Here is a 20,006-nt window from a genome sequence, read left to right as displayed (position 1 = left end):
AATTTTATTTAACCAATTGAGTTAATTTTAATTGGTTTTGGTAACTATTTCTAAAATAAAAACTCACAGTAAAAATTAGCCTCAATAATTGCTATACATCATGACCTCAAAAGAGTGCTAATCTATATTAAACTACTTTTTAAATATTACATTACCTGGAATGTAATTCATCATTTCTTCAAAAGTCTGTTTTGCTCGTTTTTGTTTATCTTGGAGAGAGCGAGGTTCAGTGTTTTCACAAAATACAGCATCTAAAAAGAGACAAAAAGGAACATTTGCTGGAATTTTCACCTATTGCATACAAAGTATTTCCTCACGGTAGAAATACTAATAAAGCAAAGAAAAGCAAGACTTTTCGCTCTTTTAGGTCTAATTAAAATCCTTAAGAGTACTCAGAACATGAAACAAACACGTGAGAAAATACAAACCTCTGAGAAGTGTTATGAGTGAAACCAAACGGTGCTCCTGAAATAACTGTTCTAGTTTACAATGAAGATAGTAATCAGTGTACATTTCCAGGGTGTTTTTAAAGAGGATTCGAGTTCCCATTAAGAGATGATGAAGCCAGTCAGGAACCTGGAAAACCACCCGTCCTGAGAAGGGTCACACAGAACACTTCATTAAGGTAAACAGGCAATCTGAACATTTTCCAATGTGAAAAATACAAATGGTCAATATTTTATTTGCAAACACTATTAACTTTAATATGTTCAAGATCAATTATATACATTGAATTCTTATTTTAAAAAGTACCTTCAATTAAAACAAAATTATAATGGGGCAATACTCAAGAGCATTAATTTGCATCACAGAAAAAATATAATACATGAATGAAAAACAGGTTTTAACAGTAACCACAGATATCTTACCTACGTACATCAGGTAATCATAGACTCCTTCTAAAGTCATCATTTCCATAAAATAATTCTGATTTTGCTTTCTTTCTGTATTCTCAGCACGGTTTGCATTATTCTTAAACAGATCATTGAAAAGCTAAAGTAAAAGTTGAAATAATAAAAAATATAGTTTAGTACACCTGCTGATAATAATTACTAAGGGTAAAGTGATACAGAGCAAAGGCGTTTAAACTCTGTCCAATCAAAAGAGATTTTAAAAACCCCTACAATATCAGAGAGGTTAAGATCTGCCCCCAAAATTCCACATTTACACCCAAATTGAATTTAAAAATACAATATTTTGGGGAGGCCAAAATATTAAATAAAAATCTACTTTCATTTTAGACATAACAGAAAATTCATTATCCATAAAGAACCCCTTTGATTTGTTTACACCAAAAGGAGCAAATGAACATATCTATATAAAGATGTATAAAAACATCAGTAATAGCTAATTTTAATTCTAACATGATTTAAAGATTATAAATCACTATTTAATTAAAGGATGTTTAGAGGTGAACATTAAGCTTTAAGCAAAGTTTATTTGGACAATAATAGTCAAAGCTCAGAAAGGCCTAATATATGAGACAAAAACAAGATATGAAGAATTACTTATAGCAAAAATGTTAAAATGCAACTAAATCTCAGCCCTACTTACCCCAAAAATATGCCAAAAAAAAAAAGAGTCTATTATCATTAATAATAATCAAATAGCAGAAATTAAGGAACTAAAAAAAAAACTGATAGGGAATTCCCTGGGGGTCCAGTGGTTAGGATTCCGTGCTTTCATTGCCAAGGGCCCGGGTTCGATCCCTGGTCGGGGAACTAAGATCCTGCAAGCCGCGCTGTGTGGCCAAATAAATAAATAAATAAATAAATCTAAAACAATTTTTTTAAACTGATAGAAAAGACCAACAAAACCAAATGATAAAATGGACAAAGCCTTTGGCAAGATTGATCAAAAAAGAAAAAAGGAAAGAAAAAGACAAAAAATGTCAGGAATAAAAGGGGACATAACTATAGATGTCAGAGAAAACAAAAAGAAAAAATGATATTATTGACAACTTCAGGCCAAAATTTTTCAAATTTAGATAAGATGGAGAATTTTTTAAAAATATAACCTATCAAAATCTGACTCATGAAATAATAAACCTGAAGAATATTATAATCATAAAAGAAATTAAATTGGTTGTAAAAAAAAAAAAACTTCCCACAAACAAAACTTGAGGCCTAAATGACTATCAACAAGTTATCACTTATTTAAAGCACTAATAATTCCAATTATAATTCTACCAGCAAATAGAAAAAGGTTAATATAACCTTAATACCAAAACCTGACAAGGATACAATGAGAAAGAAAAATTATAGACTAAGTACACCCATAAACATGGACTTAAATTTCCTTAACCTCATAAGGGATTTCTACAAAAAAAGCTACACCATTTATTATTTAATGGTGAAACACTGCAATCATTCCCTTTGTATAGCAGGTCCTAGCCATGAATGAAAGAAAACTGCCATCATTTGCACGTGTAAACCTAAAAGAATTAATAGATATGTTACTAAAATTAATATAAGTCTAGCAAGATTATTGAATTAAAAATCAATACACAACCATCAACTGCATTTCTGTTTACCAACAATAAACCTATAAAGTGAAAAAAATTAAAGATACCCTTTAGAGTAATAAGCAAAATGAAGGGTTTTTTTTTTTGGCAGGGGAACTGTTCTTTGAGCTCACATAGCTCCCCATACTGGGTCCTACTCTGGCACTGAACTAAGCTTCTTGCAGACAGGTAATTTATCTTTATATTCCCAGTGCCTAGCACTCCGTAGCAGGCACACAATAAAGTACTTGTTTAATGAATGGATGAAATATTTTATAAGCCATTAAAATTACATAATACCAACAAATAAATATATTATAGTAATTAATTCCTTGATTACTGGAAGTTGGTGATTTACAACTTAAGAAAACCACTTTTAAAAATTCCCCAAAACACACAAATGATAGTTTACGAATACAGTTTCTCAAGAATCACTTACCCTGGGCTTCCCCGGTGGCGCAGTAGTTAAGAATCTGCCTGCCAATGCAGGGGACACAGGTTCGAGCCCTGGTCCGGGAAGATCCCACATGCCGCGGAGCAACTAAGCCCATGCACCACAACTACTGAGCCTGCGCTCTAGAGCCTGCGAGCCACAACTACTGAAGCCCACGTGCCTACAGCCCATGCTCCGCAACAAGAGAAGCCACCACAGTGAGAAGCTCGCACACCACAACGAAGAGTAGCCCCTGCTCGTCGCAACTAGAGAAAGCCTGCGCGCAGCAACGAAGACCCAACACAGCCAAAAATAAATGAATAAAATAAATAAATTTATAAAAAGAGAAAAGAAAAAAGAAACACCCCGTTTAAAGCAAAGAATGAAACAACTACATATACTCCTTATACTGTACAATTAATTTCCACATAAGGAATATATAAAGTCCCATCCATTTCATTAACACAGGATTCTCCCTATAATGGAAAAGTCATCTCAAGTAGGACAGCTTCAAACTTAATGGCTCTCTGAGGCAATGCACAGTACCTTCTTATTATTTTCTGAAGTAGGGCTGAGAATGGTCAGTTCTGGTTTACTTGGTTTAGGCTTTGGAGATTCACAAGAATTAATGAAATTCATGATGAAAGGTTCCAAATGCTGACCTTTCTGTGGAGATCATGGTATAAAAATCAAGATTATGATTTTCATTATCATATAACCCATTAAAATTTATTGCTATTTAAATATGCTTATAACTATCATTTTATAGAATGCACATAAATCAGTTATTCACCTCTTTTATTAGTTTTCCAGGAACAGACTTTATAATTTTCCCTGCAATTAAAAGTAAAATATTAATTTTAACAAGGCATAATATACCTCATAACTGCTCATATAAATACTTTACTAGGTAATTTAAAACACTAAACAGCCAAGTAAAAAGCAAAATGGTAAAAAAATATTTATAATTGACCATTTCACCCTTAACAAAAATTTACAATAAATTAGGTAGTCTTAACTATTTATAGATACAACATTTGGGATACTTTAAAGTAATCCAGTGGGGTGAGAGGCAGGTGAAGGGCTGGAACAAGTCAAGTGTCAATAACTATTGAAGGGATAAGGAGTTCACTATATAAATCTCTCTACTTTTGTGTATATCTGAAATTTTCCATTGAAATGTTTTCAAAACATTTTAAGCAATGGTGAATATATAAAGATATCTAAAAGTATGCAAAAGTTAGTCAAAAGGAAAAAGAAGTTCTAAAAATTGCTACACTATTTAAATTGGCTATTTGAATAGTTTGCATTCTCAGCTTTAGATTAAGAATATATATTCTAATCCTGTTTGCCAGAATTTTGTCTTGATCGTATCTCCAGGTTCCTTTATTATAAAATATCAAACATCATGAGATTTTCTCAAGCATTTAGAAATGACTGTAAAAATCAGTCAAAGTTGATTAATGTAACTTAAATTTCTTTCAGTCCGGTTTAGAAAAAAGTAGACTCTAATGGCAATAGCAAAAGGAATCTTAATGAAAAATAACATAGAGATTGTTTTATAACATGCAAACCTCCAACCCTCTCACCAGGCTACTTCTCCTTTGGTACCCCCATAAATTACTCCTCCCACCTCAGAATTTCCCAAGTTCTTTGAATTACAGTGTTGCATCCATGTGCTTCTCTCTTCTACATGCTCCTCCTGAGCCAAATGTTTTGCTCAATCTGATTTCAAGTAACATACAAATCTCTATTCTGTGCCTCTCTCCTGGCCTCTCCTAGCTTATAAAACTTCCTCAACTGGATTCTATAAACTCAACAAGTTCAGAACTACTCTAAATTTATTCCGTATCTCAGCAAGTAACAGCATTCATCCAGTTGTATAAACAGAAACCTGGATCATCATTTTTTTTTATTTTTGGAGACTTGATTAAATGTTTATTCATTTTAATTTTGCCTTTTTAAACATTTTGAAGCCAATATATTGTGTTTTCCATATCTGAAATTTTTTTTTTTAATTTTATTATTTTTTGATCATTTCTTCTTCAGTCAAACCTAGTCAATAACCAGGTCTACCCAATTCTATCTCCTAAACATTATGTATAACCAAATACAAAATGTTCTCACACTTTCCCTCAATAAGACACACACCAAATATTCTGGCTCAACTATATGTATTAATTTGGAGAGCTATACAGATGAAAGCCAAATGCCCACTTGTAATATTTATTCATTTAGTTCTATATATACTTAAGATGACATTAATATAAAATATATTTAGAAATACTGCTTCTCTTCCATTATGATATTTAACAATTTTATTCAAACTTTTCCAGCTTATCTTATTGCTTAGTCTATACTGAACTTTATATAAAAGGAATCATGCTGCATACCTTCTTCTGCCTCTTGCTTCTTTCATTCAACATCATGTTTTTAAGATTATCAACACTGTTCCAAGCAGCTATGTGTCATGGGTATTCATTGCTCTAAGTATTCATTTTGTGAAACTACTATAATTTATATGTCTACTCTATTGCTGATGAACATTTGCATTATTTCCAGTTTAGGCTACTATAAGCAGTGCTGCTAAGAACATTCTTAAATATGAATACAAGATTCTCTAGAGTGTATATCTCAGAGAGGAACTGCTGGGTCATTCAGTTTTATACCAAACTGTTTTTCCGAGTGGTTTTCCTTTTTTTCTTAATTGAAGTATAGTTGATTTACAATATTATATTACTTGCAGGTGTACAACACAGTGATTCAATATTTTTATAGATTATACTCCATTAAAGTTACAAGTGGTTTTCAAATTTATATTCCCATTAACAGTGTATAAGAAGTCCTTCAGAGTTTTGATACATGGCTTCACTCTATAAATTATTTTTCTAAATTAATCTGAAAATACTGCTTCTTTTCTTTTCAGTTTATCCTCTTCTATATGATTATTTAAATTGACTTACCAAGATTTACGTCTGGTAGTATCTTATCAAGAAATTGTGTTTCCCCACCATTGGGGGAGAGAAAATCTGCCAGAAGTTGACTATTACTCAATTCTGGATGCTGCAGAAGTTTCTTGATGAACAAAAACAGAAAAAAAGGGGAAAAGAAACAGTTTTAACAATCTAGAAGAGTGATGAAAACTACATTAAAATGATTTTTTTGACCAAGAAAACAATTTTAAATCCTCAAAAGCTATTTTATATTCAGAATAATAACAAAGCACATTTATAGAAAGAATAGCATCATATAACAGGGTAAGACCTCTGTAGTCAGACATGAATGGGTTTGAATTCTGCTCTTCCATTTGCTAGCTAGGTGTCCCCAGAAAAGTTCGTATATTGCCTAAGAGTCAGTTTCCTCATGTGTAGAATGAAGATAACACTACCTACTTATAGTGTTGTTAGATAAGGCACAGTATCTGATACACAGGAAGGAAGATTAAACATTAGCTAATATTATTTCTCAGTTTCTCAACTATAAAATAAGTATTACAATATCATACATCTATCTTGATAATTAAAGGAAGCTGGTATAAAGGGTTTTGCAGAGAACTAAACATGGAAATGTGAAATAACTTGGAGACTCTGTTGCCTGATCTGCTTGCAACACTATTTTTTCTTACAAGACAAACTGACGTTTTAAAGCGAGATTTAACCCAGTCTTACCTAATATTCAGTTTTGTAACTATGAAAGAGTTAAAAATGAAATACCAGTACTGCAACATTTAACTCCATATTACCAAAAAATATTTCTTCTAGAATGAGGTTCTCTAGTTCTTAGAAAGAATTAGTCGGTTCAAATAATGGGTTTAATGGTATCAACAAAACCACAGGTTAACACTAGCATATGCTGTGTTCAAATATCCTTGCAATAGTTAATGTTTATATCATATGTCAATTTTCATACCACCAAAAAGTTATGAAACAAATACTTTCTGGGTTGAGGCTCAAATACAGAAAATATAATGTAAACATCCCTTTACACTGTTGAATATTTTTAATTTAAAAAGTACTTATTGTTGGCTAAAAGGCATCCAAATTTAACTGAATTAACAATTAAAACTACAAAATTCCATGTCCAAATAAAGGAGATTTTAAATTTTTTTTATTTTTTTATTTTTGGCTGCGTTGGGTCTTCATTGCTATGCACAGGTTTCCTCCAGTTGTGGCGAGCAGGGGCTACTCTTCATTGCAGAGCGCAGGCTTCTCATTGTGGTTGCTTCTCTTGTTGTGAAGCAAGGGCTCTAGGCATGCAGGTTTCAGTAGTTGTGGTACGTGGGCTCAGTAGTTGTGGCACGTGGGCTTAGCTGCTCCACGGCATGTGGGATCTTCCCAGACGAGGGATCAAACCCATGTCCCCTGCACTGGCAGGCAGATTCTTAACCAGTGCACCACCAGGGAAGTCCAGGAGATTTTTAAAAAATAAAACAAAAAAGATTATCCAGTTTTTGGTCTTATTCACTTGATTAAAGAAAAATGGTCATTAATTTTAGAGGAGTCTCAAGTAGGTAACTTTTAAGCAGACTGCACCAACAATGGAAATAGCAATTACATTGTTTACACAACACAATGTGCACACACTGAGAAAAACGGAATTCAATTCCAAGTGGTGAATGGTAGAGAGTCAGGAGATCCCAAGTAATTTAAAAAAAATGTACAATTGCAAAAAAAAAAAAAAAAATTAATAAAACAAGAGGGAAAAATTCCAGAGTTCAGAAAGGGCTAAACACAAAATCAAACAAAAAATAAGAAAAAAATCCCCAAAAAACCCAGTATTCTTAGAATGCATTTAATGTTTCACATCAAAAGTTTTTTCTTCCTCTCTCTCTCACTCTCTTTTTCTCTCTCTAACTTCCCACATCAAAAGTTTTAAACTATGCCCAATACAAGACTTTTTTCCTCCGAGAAAATATATGGTATTTCACTGGTTATCAAATTATTTTTAAAAAAGTACTCTTAATAATTCATTTCCACATGGGAAAAAATTTTTTTAATAAAGGAATTCTAGAAATCCACATTGACAGGTATTGTAAGACACAGCACATGTGTATGTACAAGAGAAAAAGAGACAAATCAGAGGATGTTTTAAATTAAGTTGGAGCTGTACCTGTAGATATTCCTGAAACTCTTCTCTCTTAGACTTTAAGAACTCATAATTTTTGGGGCCAATGATCCTCTTGGAAGGAAGCTGGGCATCAGGAAATGTGCCTGGAATTAATAATATGAAAGTTTTTACTATGTTCTGCTATTATTTTTAAAACCTAATTTATAATTTACTATGGCAACTTCAGATTCCCAGTGCTGCCTTGTAGAGATGTGGCATTATCCTTTATATAATTTTGACAAAATCAGAGCGCTTCAAAAGTCAGAAGACCAGACCAAAGAACTTGAGTCTACTGATATCCAAAATACCACCACCCTTCGTTGACACAGATTTATTTAGCTCTCTATACTAGTAAAAAAGCTTCAAAAACTTATCATGAGATTATTTTGAAATTGGTGGGATTCTATTAGACAAAATCTTACTGAAGAAATACCTACTCTCTCAGGGAGAAAATGGCAGCATTTTGCCAATGCTATATAAGCTTAAAAACAAAATTTAAAAACCATGGACATGTTTTCTCAGATAGGGTCAACTTTGGACATTTTAGTACCAAAAAGGAAAAATATTGTTGGGAATCCAACCAACTTTGATTGGTCCAGGATTTTAAATTACGGAGATAAATGATCTTTTCTCAACTCTAAATCAAAAGGAAAAGTCTGAGAGAAAGACCAAGACAAGGATGGCATTGTACCAGACTGGCAAAGGCAAAGAGAAAACCATTTAAGGACAAGTACAAACTCAAAATCTAGACAAAAAAGTATGGAGTGGGACCTTGTATTTTTTATCTTTCTAAAATCTCCTTATTGTGGGTTTTGTTCTTATAGCAGAGTAGAGAAGTTTCCCTGCCCTTTACAATTCAGAACCAACCTGAATTTGGATCAGGGGACACTCCACAGAACTTTTCTAAAATCAAAAGATTCAGAATACACAATTCAAGCTCAGCAATTTACATACAAAATGACTAGAAATGCTTCATGACTAGAAACCTAATATTAACTAAAATAAATGGACAGATAAGAGAGAGACTGAGAGGTGAGAGGAAGACTGAAAAGAAAGAGTGCTCTGCTTTTCCGATTGATCTACCCTTAAAAGAAACACACAACTACAAGGTTTTTTTTCCATATCAAAATCTAAGAGCTAAATCAAAACATTTGTCATGTTGCATAGAAACATGTTTACCACAGAAGATGATGGCAAAAGAAAAGAGCAACTCAAATGCCTGGTTTAAATTCTCTGCCACTGTCTTTTAAATTTTAATATCATTATTGCTTGAAAAGCAATAAATTTGCATTGTAAAAACTTTAAAAATATAAATAAGCAGAAATGAGATAAAAACAGTATATTCCTATTATCACTAGTAGTGTACACAAGTGTCACTGTTACATTTCCTTAGTACAGTTACTTAAAATTAGAAAGTAATTTCAGAAAGCTGGTTCAACAGCTTTCAAGAAGGCTAATGCTGAAATATAATGTTTTATACAAAAAGGACAACATACCATGAAATTCTGTTAGTTTTGACTCAAGTACATAGAATTCAAGGTATCTTCTATAGACAGACCAATGTTCAGGCTCATGCCCAACTGTAAAATGAATGAATACACACTGAGAAATAAACAATTTTACAAACTACTACTAAAAGAATGCACTATTTATAACATTAAGTATACAAAGCTGGAAATTATTCCAGTCTTAATAATTTATTATTTCTTGGGAATTCCCTGGAGGTCCAGTGGTTACGACTCCACACTTCCACTGCAGCGGGCATAGGTTCGATCCCTGGTCAGGGAACTAAGATCCCACATGCCGCGTGGCACAGCCAAAAATAATAATAATAATAATTTATTATTTAGTGGCATCAAATCATTAACATATTTTACCCCATACTTTAATTTGAAGTTACTTAGAAGAGATTGATAAATTTCACCTATTTATGAGGTTACTGCAATAATATACATATTTTTTCCTACAACAGAATCAGAGGGCTTACAGAAACTTCAAAAAAGTATGTAATTACACTTAATTTTTAAAGGTCACAAAAATAATGCATTTAATAAAAATTTGTACTCCATTTTGGAGGTCTCAAATACTTAACAACTGTCCTGATCTAATGCAGTACAGAACAGCGCTATCCAAGAGAACTTCCTGCAATTCTGAAAATGTTCTATATTATCTGAACTAACATGGTAGCTATTAGCCACACATTGCTACTGATCACTTGAAATGTGGCTAGTGTAAGGAACTGAAATTTTAATATTAATTTAATTTTAACTGCCAAACGTAGCTAGTGACTAGAAAGTTGGACAGCACAAAGCAAAGGTTTAAAGAATGAGTCGGGTCACGTTGCCTATTTCGATCCCAGCTCCCCCATTCACTAACTATGTGAATTTGAACAAACATCTAACCTCACTGTGCTTTAGTTTGCTTATAATAAAAATAATTGTACCTCTTACATTAAATAATCTACCTTGAGTACTTTTTGTACAGTGCACAGCACAGAGTAAGCACCCCAAAAATGTTAATGCCTATTATTAGCAACTCATGTCATCCTAGCATAAATTTGGAAATGGAGTGGATCGAGTTTACTAAACCCACAACAACCCAAAAACAACACCTGTATTCAGGAAAACCAACCTGATATAGTTACAGCCTACAAAAAGAAAATCCTATTTTTCTTCTTCAACACTGATCTTAAAAGATCTATATTATATTTAGTTTTGGTTTTTAAAATCCTGAAATTGCTATTCTGCTATACATATAAGATCAATGTAGTATTTAAATGATACACTTTTTTTTCCCTCTCATATGGCACGGCTTCCTGAGAGCACATTACATTGACAGTAAAAGTCTGCAAGCACTGCTGACAAAAATTATCTTAGAATACAAGTTTTAAGATATTTTCATTTTCATTTTATGTTAAATTAAGCCAAACTTTTAAAAATAAAAGCAGAAAAATTAAAGACAGTTGTCCAAAAAGCAAAAACAAAGGTATACTCCCAAAATATTTTAAAGTATATCATATATAAAACTTTCAAAAGGTGATAAACATTACTACATCTCTACATAAATTTTATATGGGGGGGGGGTCCCAAGATGGCAGTGCAGGAAGATGCTAGACTCAGTACCTCCAGCAGACACACCATATTTACAGCTACATATGGATCATTTCCCTCTGAAAAAGGTCTAAAAATTAGATGAACCACTTCTCCACAACAAAGGATAAAAGCACCACATCGAGACAGGTAAGAAAGGCAGAGACACAATCTTGGCAAAAACCTTACCCCCAGCACAGCAACACACAATAGAGAGGGATCTCACCAGTTTGGTGCTTCTCCCAGAGGAGTGAGGGAGTTGGTGCCCACAACAGGCACCCCAATCCCTGGGATCTACACTGGAGAGGTGAGCCCCCAAAATGCCTGGCTTAGAAAACCAATGGGGGACTTCCCTGGTGGCGCAGTGGATAAGAATCCGCCTGCCAATGCAGGGGACACAGGTTCGAGCCCTGGTCCAGGAAGATCCCACACGCCGCCGAGCAGCTAAGCCCGTGAGCCACAGCTACTGAGCCCACGCGCCATAACTACTGAAGCCCACGCGCCTAGAGCCCGTGCTCCGCAACAAGAGAAGCCACGGCAATGAGAAGCCCTCGCACCACAACGAAGAGCAGCCCCCACTCGCCGCAACTAGAGAAAGCCCGCGTGCAGCAACGAAGATCCAACGCAGCCAAAAATAAATAAAATTAAAAAAAAAAAAAAAGAAAACCAATGGGACTGACATTCAAGGGACCCAAAGTGCTATAGGAAACTGAGATTCCCCTTTTAAAAGGCTCTTGTGGGGTCTCACTCGCCCCAAGCCCCAGCAAAAAACGGCAGTTTGAAAAGTGCCTAGACTAGGGACTTCCCTGGCGGTCCAGTGGTTAGGACTCCTCGCTTCCACTGCAGGGGGCCCAGGTTCGATCCCTGGTCAGGGAACTAAGATCCCGCAAGCCGCACAGTACGGCCAAAAAAAAAAGAAAAGAAAAGAAAGTGCCTAGACTACACGTAAGAAGACTCGTTTGCTAATCTAAAAGCATGCTGGAGGGGCAGGGGACAGCTGAAACTCTCCCAAGACACAGGCAGGGGCAGATGCCATTGCTGCCCCCCCACCTACCCTGCTGGCACAAGCAGACAAGCTTGGAGATGGCACCCCCCAGCCTTGCTCGGAGAGGCAGGGGTAAGTGGTCGCAGCACTACCCCACTGCCTTGCTGAAGCCAGAGTGGTTGCAGCTCCCTGGCTCCCGGGCTGTGGCTGGCAAGCACGAGCAGCTGCAGCATTCTTCCTCTCCCCGCCTGAAGCCAGCTCACTCACGTAGGCAAGGCACTCCCCCACCGCACTGCTGAGAGCGGTAGGCACACGCCGCCTTGCTGACACTGGCCAGCATGCCCTGCCCCCACGCTCACCAGCCGCCTTGCTGAAGCCAGCAGTGTGTGCAATCCACACAGGGGACACCCCTCGATCACCTGGCCCCGGTGGCTAAGGGAGCTGGCAATACTGAGCTCCACAGGACTGTACCAGTTGGAAAGACAGTTCCTGGAAAGGCACACCGCCCCCCAGGGACAGCACAGACAGCACACTAAATAAAACCCCAGTCTTCTTGTGAAAGAGGCCTATTTACTTAGCTTGGAGCTTCAGCCTGAGGGACAGGCTTCAGATTTTCCACACATCTAGGAGCTAAGGAGGAGCACCCAGAGAACATAAGCAGGGAGACACCATCCCTGCACACCCCCTTGGCCTCACTACAGCTCAATAAGAACTCTCAGGAGCTCATACACTCGTCTAAGCAACTATGCACCCAGAGGACACCTCCAGATCTCCTGGAACGGAGGCAGGTAGGGATTTTGACTGTGGCCCTGCAGGACTGTATATATCTGCCTACTTTAAAGGCTGCTGCCTAAGTGTCTGGCTTCCCATCAGCCTGAAACGAGGTGATAAATGGGATTCCTCCCCTTGGAACACTAATAGGTCTTGGCACACGTTCCGTAACAGGGACATATCAAGAATAAATCAGGCAGTTTAGACAATCACAAAGGTTCAAAAGACAAAGAAGACCTAGGGCAAGGTTGAATTAGAGGGCTAATCACCTACACAGGCCACTCTTCAAGACTGAGAGAGGTAGCTGTTTCCCCTAATACACAGAAACAAGCACAGAGTCAAGTAAAATGAGGAAATAGAGAAATAAGTTCCAAACAGAAGCACAAGACAAAAATCTCAGATTGATACAGAGATAAGTAATCTACCCGATAAAAACTTAAAGTAATGGTCATAAAAATGCTAACCAAACTTGGGAGAAGAATAGATGAACAGTGAGAACTTCAACAAAGAGACAGAAAATATAAGAAAGTACCAAACAGAAGTCACAGAGCTGAAGAATACGATAACTAAACTGAAAAATATCCTAGAGGGATTCAACATCAGATGGGATGAAGCAAAGAACAGATCAGCAAGCAGAAAGACAAAGCAATGAAACTCACCCAGACAGAGCAGCAAAAAGAAAAAGGAATTTAAAAAAATGAAGATAACTTATGGGACCTATAGGATAATATCAAGTGAAATAACACTCGCATTATAGGGGTCCCAAAAGGAGAAGAGAAAAAGGGGCAGAAAAGTTATCTGAAGAAATAATGGCTGAAAACTTCCTTAACCTGGGGAAGGAAACAGACGTCCAGGTCCAAGAAGCCCAGAGAGTTCCAAATAAGAGGGTCCTCCACAGATCTTTCCTGGATAGCCACAGCGCTATTCCTGGCTTCTGCTGAGATGATTGATCCATGAGTCACATGCCTGATCTCTTCAGCAAACCATTGTTCAGCCACACCCTTGGCTTTTTTCCAGAGCATGATATATGGATAGTCTGAGAATTTTCCAAACCTTCAAGTTCTATTTTTTTTTTTTTTGACTATCCCTATGTCTATTGTTTTTTTTAACACCTTTATTGGAGTATAATTGCTTTACAATGGTGTGTTAGTTTCTGCTTTATAACAAAGTGAATCAGCTATACATATACATATATCCCCATATCTCCTCCCTCTTGCATCTCCCTCCTACCTTCCCTATCCCACCCCTCTAGGTGGTCACAAAGCACTGAGGTGATCTCCCTGTGCTATGCGGCTGCTTCCTACTAGCTATCTATTTTACATTTGGTAGTATATATAAGTCCATGCCACTCTCTCACTTCGTCCCAGCTTACCCTTCCCCCTCCCCGTGTCCTCAAGTCCATTCTCTACGTCTGCGTCTTTATTCCTGTCCTGCCCCTAGGTTCTTCATAACCACTTTTTTTTTTTTTTTTAGATTCCATATATGTATGTGTTAGCATATGGTATTTGTTTTTCTCTTTCTGACTTACTTCACTCTGTATGACAGACTCTAGGTCCATCCACCTCACTACAAATAACTCAATTTCATTTCTTTTTATGGCTGAGTAATATTCCATTGTATATATGTGCCACATCTTCTTTATCCATTCATCTGTCGATGGACACTTAGGTTGCTTCCATATCCTGCCTATTGTAAATAGAGCTGCAATGATCATTGTGTTACATGACTCTTTTTGAATTATGGTTTTCTCAGGGTATATGCCCAGCAGTGGGATTGCTGGGTCATATGGTAGTTCTATTTTTAGTTTTTTAAGGAACCTCGATACTGTTCTCCATAATGGCTGTATCAATTTACGTTCCCACCAACAGTGCAAGAGGGTTCCCTTTTCTCCACACCCCCTCCAGCATTTATTGTTTGTAGATTTTTTGATGATAGCCATTCTGATTGGTGTGAGGTGACACCTCATTGTAGTTTTGATTAGCCAAAACAATCTTGAGAAAAAAGAACAAAGCTAGAGGTATCATGCTCCCTGATTTTAAACTGTACTACAAAGCTATAATAATCAAACCAGTATGGTACTGGCATAAAAACAGACACATAGATCAATGGAACAGAAGACAGAGCCCAGAAATAAACCCACACATATATGGTCAATTAATTTATGACAATGGAGGCAAGAATATACAGTGGGGAAAGGAGAGCCTCTTCTGTCCTTTAATAAGTAAACATTGTTGAGCAGCAAACTCAAGTGGAGGAACAAACTCAAGTGTTTTCTACAAATAACTAGTCAGGACTCTTTAAAAAAGTGTCAAGTTCATTAAAGACAAGGGAAGACTGAGAAACTATCACAGAACATAGGAGACTAAGGAGACATGACTAAATTCAGTGTGGGATCCTGGGCTGGATCCTGAACCAGAAAGAGGGTATTAGTGGGAAAACTGGTGAAATTCAAATGAATATCCCATCAATGCTAATTTCCTGGTTTCAATCATTGTACTATGGTTTTATAAGATGTCAATACAAGGGGAAGCTGGGTAAAGGGTGTATGACAACTTTCTGTACTATTTTTTGCAACCTTTCTGTAACTGTCTTAGTCTGCTCAGGCTGCTATAACAAAACACCATAAACTGGGTGGCTTATTTTATTTTATTTTTTAAATTTATTTATTTTATTTAGTTATTTTTGGCTGCATTGGATCTTCATTGCTGTGCACGGGCTTTCTCTAGCTGTGTCGAGCAGGGGCTACTCTTCGTTGCGGTGCGCGGGCTTCTCATTGCGGTGGCTTCTCTTGTTGTGCAGCACGGGCTCTAGGCGCATGGGCGTCAGTAGTTGTGGAGCACAGGCTCAGTAGTTGTGGCTCGCAGGGTCAGTAATTGTGGAGCATGGGCTTAGTTGCTCCGCGGCATGTGGGATCTTCCCGGACCAGGGATCGAACCCGTGTCCCCTGCATTGGCAGGCAGATTCTTAAACACTGCGCCACCAGTGTGGCTTATTTTTAAAAATTAAAATAAAAATAGGGATGTCCCTGGTGGTCCAGCGGTTAAGATTCCACGCTTCCAATGCAGGGGGCCTGGGTTCGATCCCTGGTCAGGGAACTAGAGCCCACATGCAGCAACTAAGAGCCCACATGCCACAACTAAAGATCCCACATGCTGCAACTAAAGATCCCGCATGCGGCAATGAAGATCCCACACACGGCAGTGAAGATCTCGTGTGCCGCAACTAAGATCCGGCGCAGTCAAATAAGTAAATAAATAAATAAAATTAGGGCTTCCCTGGTGGCTCAGTGGTTAAGAATCCGCCTGCCAATGCAGGGGACATGGGTTTGATCCCTGGTCTGGGAAGATCCCACATGTAGCGGAGCAACTAAGCCCATGTGCCACAACTACTGAGCCTGCGCTCTAGAGCCTGTGAGCCACAACTACTGAGCCTGTGCACCACAACTACTGAAGCTTGTGCTCTTAGAGCCCGTGTTCCACAACAAGAAAAGCCACCGCAATGAGAAGCCTGCACACCGCAACAAAGAGTAGCCCCTGGTTGCTGCAACTAGAGAAAGCCCGTGTGCAGCAACAAAGACCCAATGCAGCCAAAAATTAATAAATAAAAATAAATTTAAAAAAATTTTTTAAAAACTAAAATTAAAATTAATAAATGGTGTTGGGAGAACTGAACAGCTACATGCAAAAGAATGAAACTGGACCACTATCTTACACCATGTAAAAAAATTAACTGAAAATAAATTAAAGATTTGCATGAAAGACTTGAAACCATAAAACTCCTAGAAGAAAACACAGGTGGCAAGCTCCTTGGCATTGGTTTTAGAGATTTTTTTTTTCATCTGACTCTAAAGGCAAGGGAAACAAAGCAAAAATAAACAAATGGGACTACAGCAAACAAAAAGCTTTTGCACAGTGAAGGAAACCATCAACAATACAAAAAGGCAATCTAATGAATGGGAGAAGGTACTTGCAAAGCATATATCTGATAAGGGCTTGATATCCCATATACATAAAGAACTCACACAATTCAATAACAAAAAAACCTATTAAAAAATGGACAGATGATCTGAATAGACATTTTTCCAAAGAATACATATAGATGGCTAACAGACACATGATAAGACGCTCAACATCACTAATCATAAGGGAAATGCAAATCAAAACCACAATGAGATACCACCTCACACCTGTCAGAATGGCCACTGTGAAAAAGACAAGAAATAACAAGTGTTGATGAGGATGTGGTAAAAAGGGAACCCTTGTGTACTGTTGGTGGGAATGTAAATTGGTGCAGTCACTATGGAAAACAGTATGGAAGCTCCTCAAAAAATTACAAACAGATTTACCATATCATCCAACAATTCCACTGCTGGGTATCTATCCAAAAAAACGCTAATTCGAAAAGATATATGCACCCCTATATTCACTGCAGCATTATTTACAATAAACAAGACATGGAAACAACCTAAATGTCCATCAACAGATGAATGGATAGAGAAGATGTGGTATATGTATACAATGGAATACTACTCAGCCATTTAAAAAGAATGAAATCTTGCCATTTGTAACAATATGGATGGACCTTGAGGGTATTAAGCTGAATGAAATAAGTCAAAGAAAGACAAATAGCACATGATTTCACTTATACATGGAATCTAAAAAACAAAACAAACAAACCAAAACAAAATGCAGACTCATACAGAGATCAGATGGGTGGCTGCCAGAGGAGAAGGACAAAATGGGTGAAGGTGATCAAGTAGTACAAACTTCCAGTTATAAAATAAATAAGTCATAGGGATATAAAGTACAGCATGGGGAACACAGTCAATAATACTGTATTAACTTTGTATGGTGAAGGACGGTAACCAGACTTATTGTGGTGATCATTTTGCAGTGTATCCAAATGCAGAATCACTATATTGAATCACTATACTGTATCTAAAACTAATGTAATAATGTATGTCAATTATACCTCAATAAAAAGCAATTTATTTATATTGATAGGGATTTATATCTGAATAGTCAAACATTTTAAATAATTTTCTGAGAGCCAAGAACACTGAGAGAAGAGCCAGATTTTAAGTACTAGGCACAGCAAAGAATTGAATCCAGAAGTTAACTAGGGTATTCCTTTCCAAATTCTTTTTAACACTTAAAATTCCTATCAGCAGAAACAGCAGACAAAAGATGTAAGCGACTGTGTTTGAAACTGAAATGAAACTCTAATATCGACAAAGGTTTGTCTGTATACTTATTAAAATGCTGAGATAGAACAGCATCTAGCAAGACCGAACAGAAGTTACAGCAAAATCAAGTAGCAGTGACTCAGAACTGGACAGAACAAGATCCTGCCTGGTATTTAACTACAATAGGGAATATCATTGCTAGCTACTCTGAGCATTCTTCCTTCCCCATTCCTATACTTTATGTTCCTATGCATGAAACAGGATCAGCTTCTGAGAAAAATCAAACACCTAATACTCTTTGAAAAATAAATAAGGGGAATCATTAGCACTGACCTTTATATTATCACTTCATCACTCTTCTCTCGAAACCATTTCCTAACCCTGTCACTTTTTCCTTCTTTCCTCACAGACTGTCCCCTCTTCCTGAGGTCAACTTTATTTTTCTGCTCATCATTCCCAAAATGTGCACAACTTTGATGTGTTTTTGCTTATACAGACTGCCCGCTCTCTTGGACAAAGCCCAGGGTGGTGAATATTTATCCTGCTATGGATGCTGTTTACCCCTGTCTCTACTATAACACACGGATAAAAGAAATAACCAAAAGAAAAAAGACAGCAAAACATAAAGAAAACTTGTAAAGTTGTGTTTGATCATATTTTTACCAATTATTATTAGCCCACAACAATGGAGGAGGAGAAATGCTGTCTTAATTGTTTTAATATCTGATTAGTGCTATATGAATTAATAATATTAATACCTGCTCTTCTATCATTTCTTTCAACATCAATACAAAACACCGGTATTCTCTCCTTTTTCTCCTTCCTTTCAGAGGAGGTATCTTCAAAAAAGTCTACATATGGAATGCTAATTTTCCATGCAGCAAGGTTTCGAGGAGTATTAGGTGTGTTCACAGCTTCCACTGGAGAATCATCTTCCATTACAACAATACCTTCTTCAATCTGAAAAAAAATCATCAGAAAAAAAATTTAATACTTCCAGGACCTTTACACCTATAGCATATGAGATACAACTACAAAGTAATATGCCCATATAAAGTCTATCATTTTTTAATACTTTTGAAATTAAGTGATATAAAATTTTCTACTGAAAAGGTTAAGGATAAAAAACTAAAACTAACAAGTTACTAGCATCAACTCCAGGTTTTGTTGCATCACCAAGATAGGAAAATTCAACAGAAAATAAGACACTTCAGCAATTACTGGAAAAGATATTAAAAATATACAAATACAGAAAAATATTTAACTCTGGTAATAAGAAGTAGAAATTACTGTACTGATATCTTTCATTTAGGAATGTAAAATTTTATGATAACAGCCACTGATGGAAACTGCACAGATAAACTGGATGTGCACTATATTGTTGGTTACAAGATACACCTGTACAATCCTTTTAGAAAGCGTTTTGGCAATATACATTTATCAATATAAGAAGCCATAAAACAGTTTCAACCAAGTTAATTCCATTTCTGGCAACTTATTCTAACACAAGCATTTATTTTAGACAAATTTTTTTAAACTGTGAAAAAGGCACAAGTGTAAATATATTCACTGCAGCATTAAATAATATAAAATTAGAAAAAAGGTCTGAAAGGGACCCACCTCTATAGAATTAAGATTGTTTTTTCATCTCCTGGCTTCTAAAATTTTAATAATATAAATATTTAAATAAATATTCTTTAAAATATTACTTGAAGAACAATTATTTTTAAAAAGCAGTGTTAAACATGTTCTAGAAATAAACATGCAGAAAGAAGGGGAAAAAAATGTCTGTACTTCATTAAATCGGAAAAGAATCTCTGAACTGGCACATTATAACACCTGGTCACCTAGACATCTCTGATTCATGTTAAAGGGGGCAAAATTTTACAGATAAAACACAACCATCTTGAACACACATTTTTAAGGAAATGAGT

At 36.3% G+C, this 20,006-nt stretch overlaps 1 protein-coding gene across 6 annotated transcripts in view; it reads right to left on the bottom strand.

Moving 5' to 3' along the window:
* The window catches only part of SNX14 (sorting nexin 14), a 65,428-nt gene that overhangs the window by 5,849 nt on the left and 39,573 nt on the right, over positions 1–20,006 (bottom strand). For all 6 annotated transcript variants that reach the window (XM_036871490.1, XM_036871493.1, XM_036871492.1 and 3 more), the window contains 9 exons: positions 18,831–19,032; positions 9,539–9,622; positions 8,046–8,146; positions 5,900–6,011; positions 3,730–3,770; positions 3,483–3,602; positions 870–993; positions 429–593; positions 156–251 (listed from right to left, as the gene is read on the bottom strand). In XM_036871490.1, coding sequence (XP_036727385.1) covers positions 156–251; positions 429–593; positions 870–993; positions 3,483–3,602; positions 3,730–3,770; positions 5,900–6,011; positions 8,046–8,146; positions 9,539–9,622; positions 18,831–19,032 — 1,045 coding nt within the window. The remainder of the gene's footprint in view (positions 1–155; positions 252–428; positions 594–869; positions 994–3,482; positions 3,603–3,729; positions 3,771–5,899; positions 6,012–8,045; positions 8,147–9,538; positions 9,623–18,830; positions 19,033–20,006) is intronic.

The sequence above is a fragment of the Balaenoptera musculus genome, chromosome 12 (assembly GCF_009873245.2).
Source record: "Balaenoptera musculus isolate JJ_BM4_2016_0621 chromosome 12, mBalMus1.pri.v3, whole genome shotgun sequence".
Taxonomy (NCBI): domain Eukaryota; kingdom Metazoa; phylum Chordata; class Mammalia; order Artiodactyla; family Balaenopteridae; genus Balaenoptera; species Balaenoptera musculus.
The sequence above is the reverse complement of the archived record's forward strand: the minus strand, read 5'-3'. Positions and strand labels throughout refer to the sequence as shown.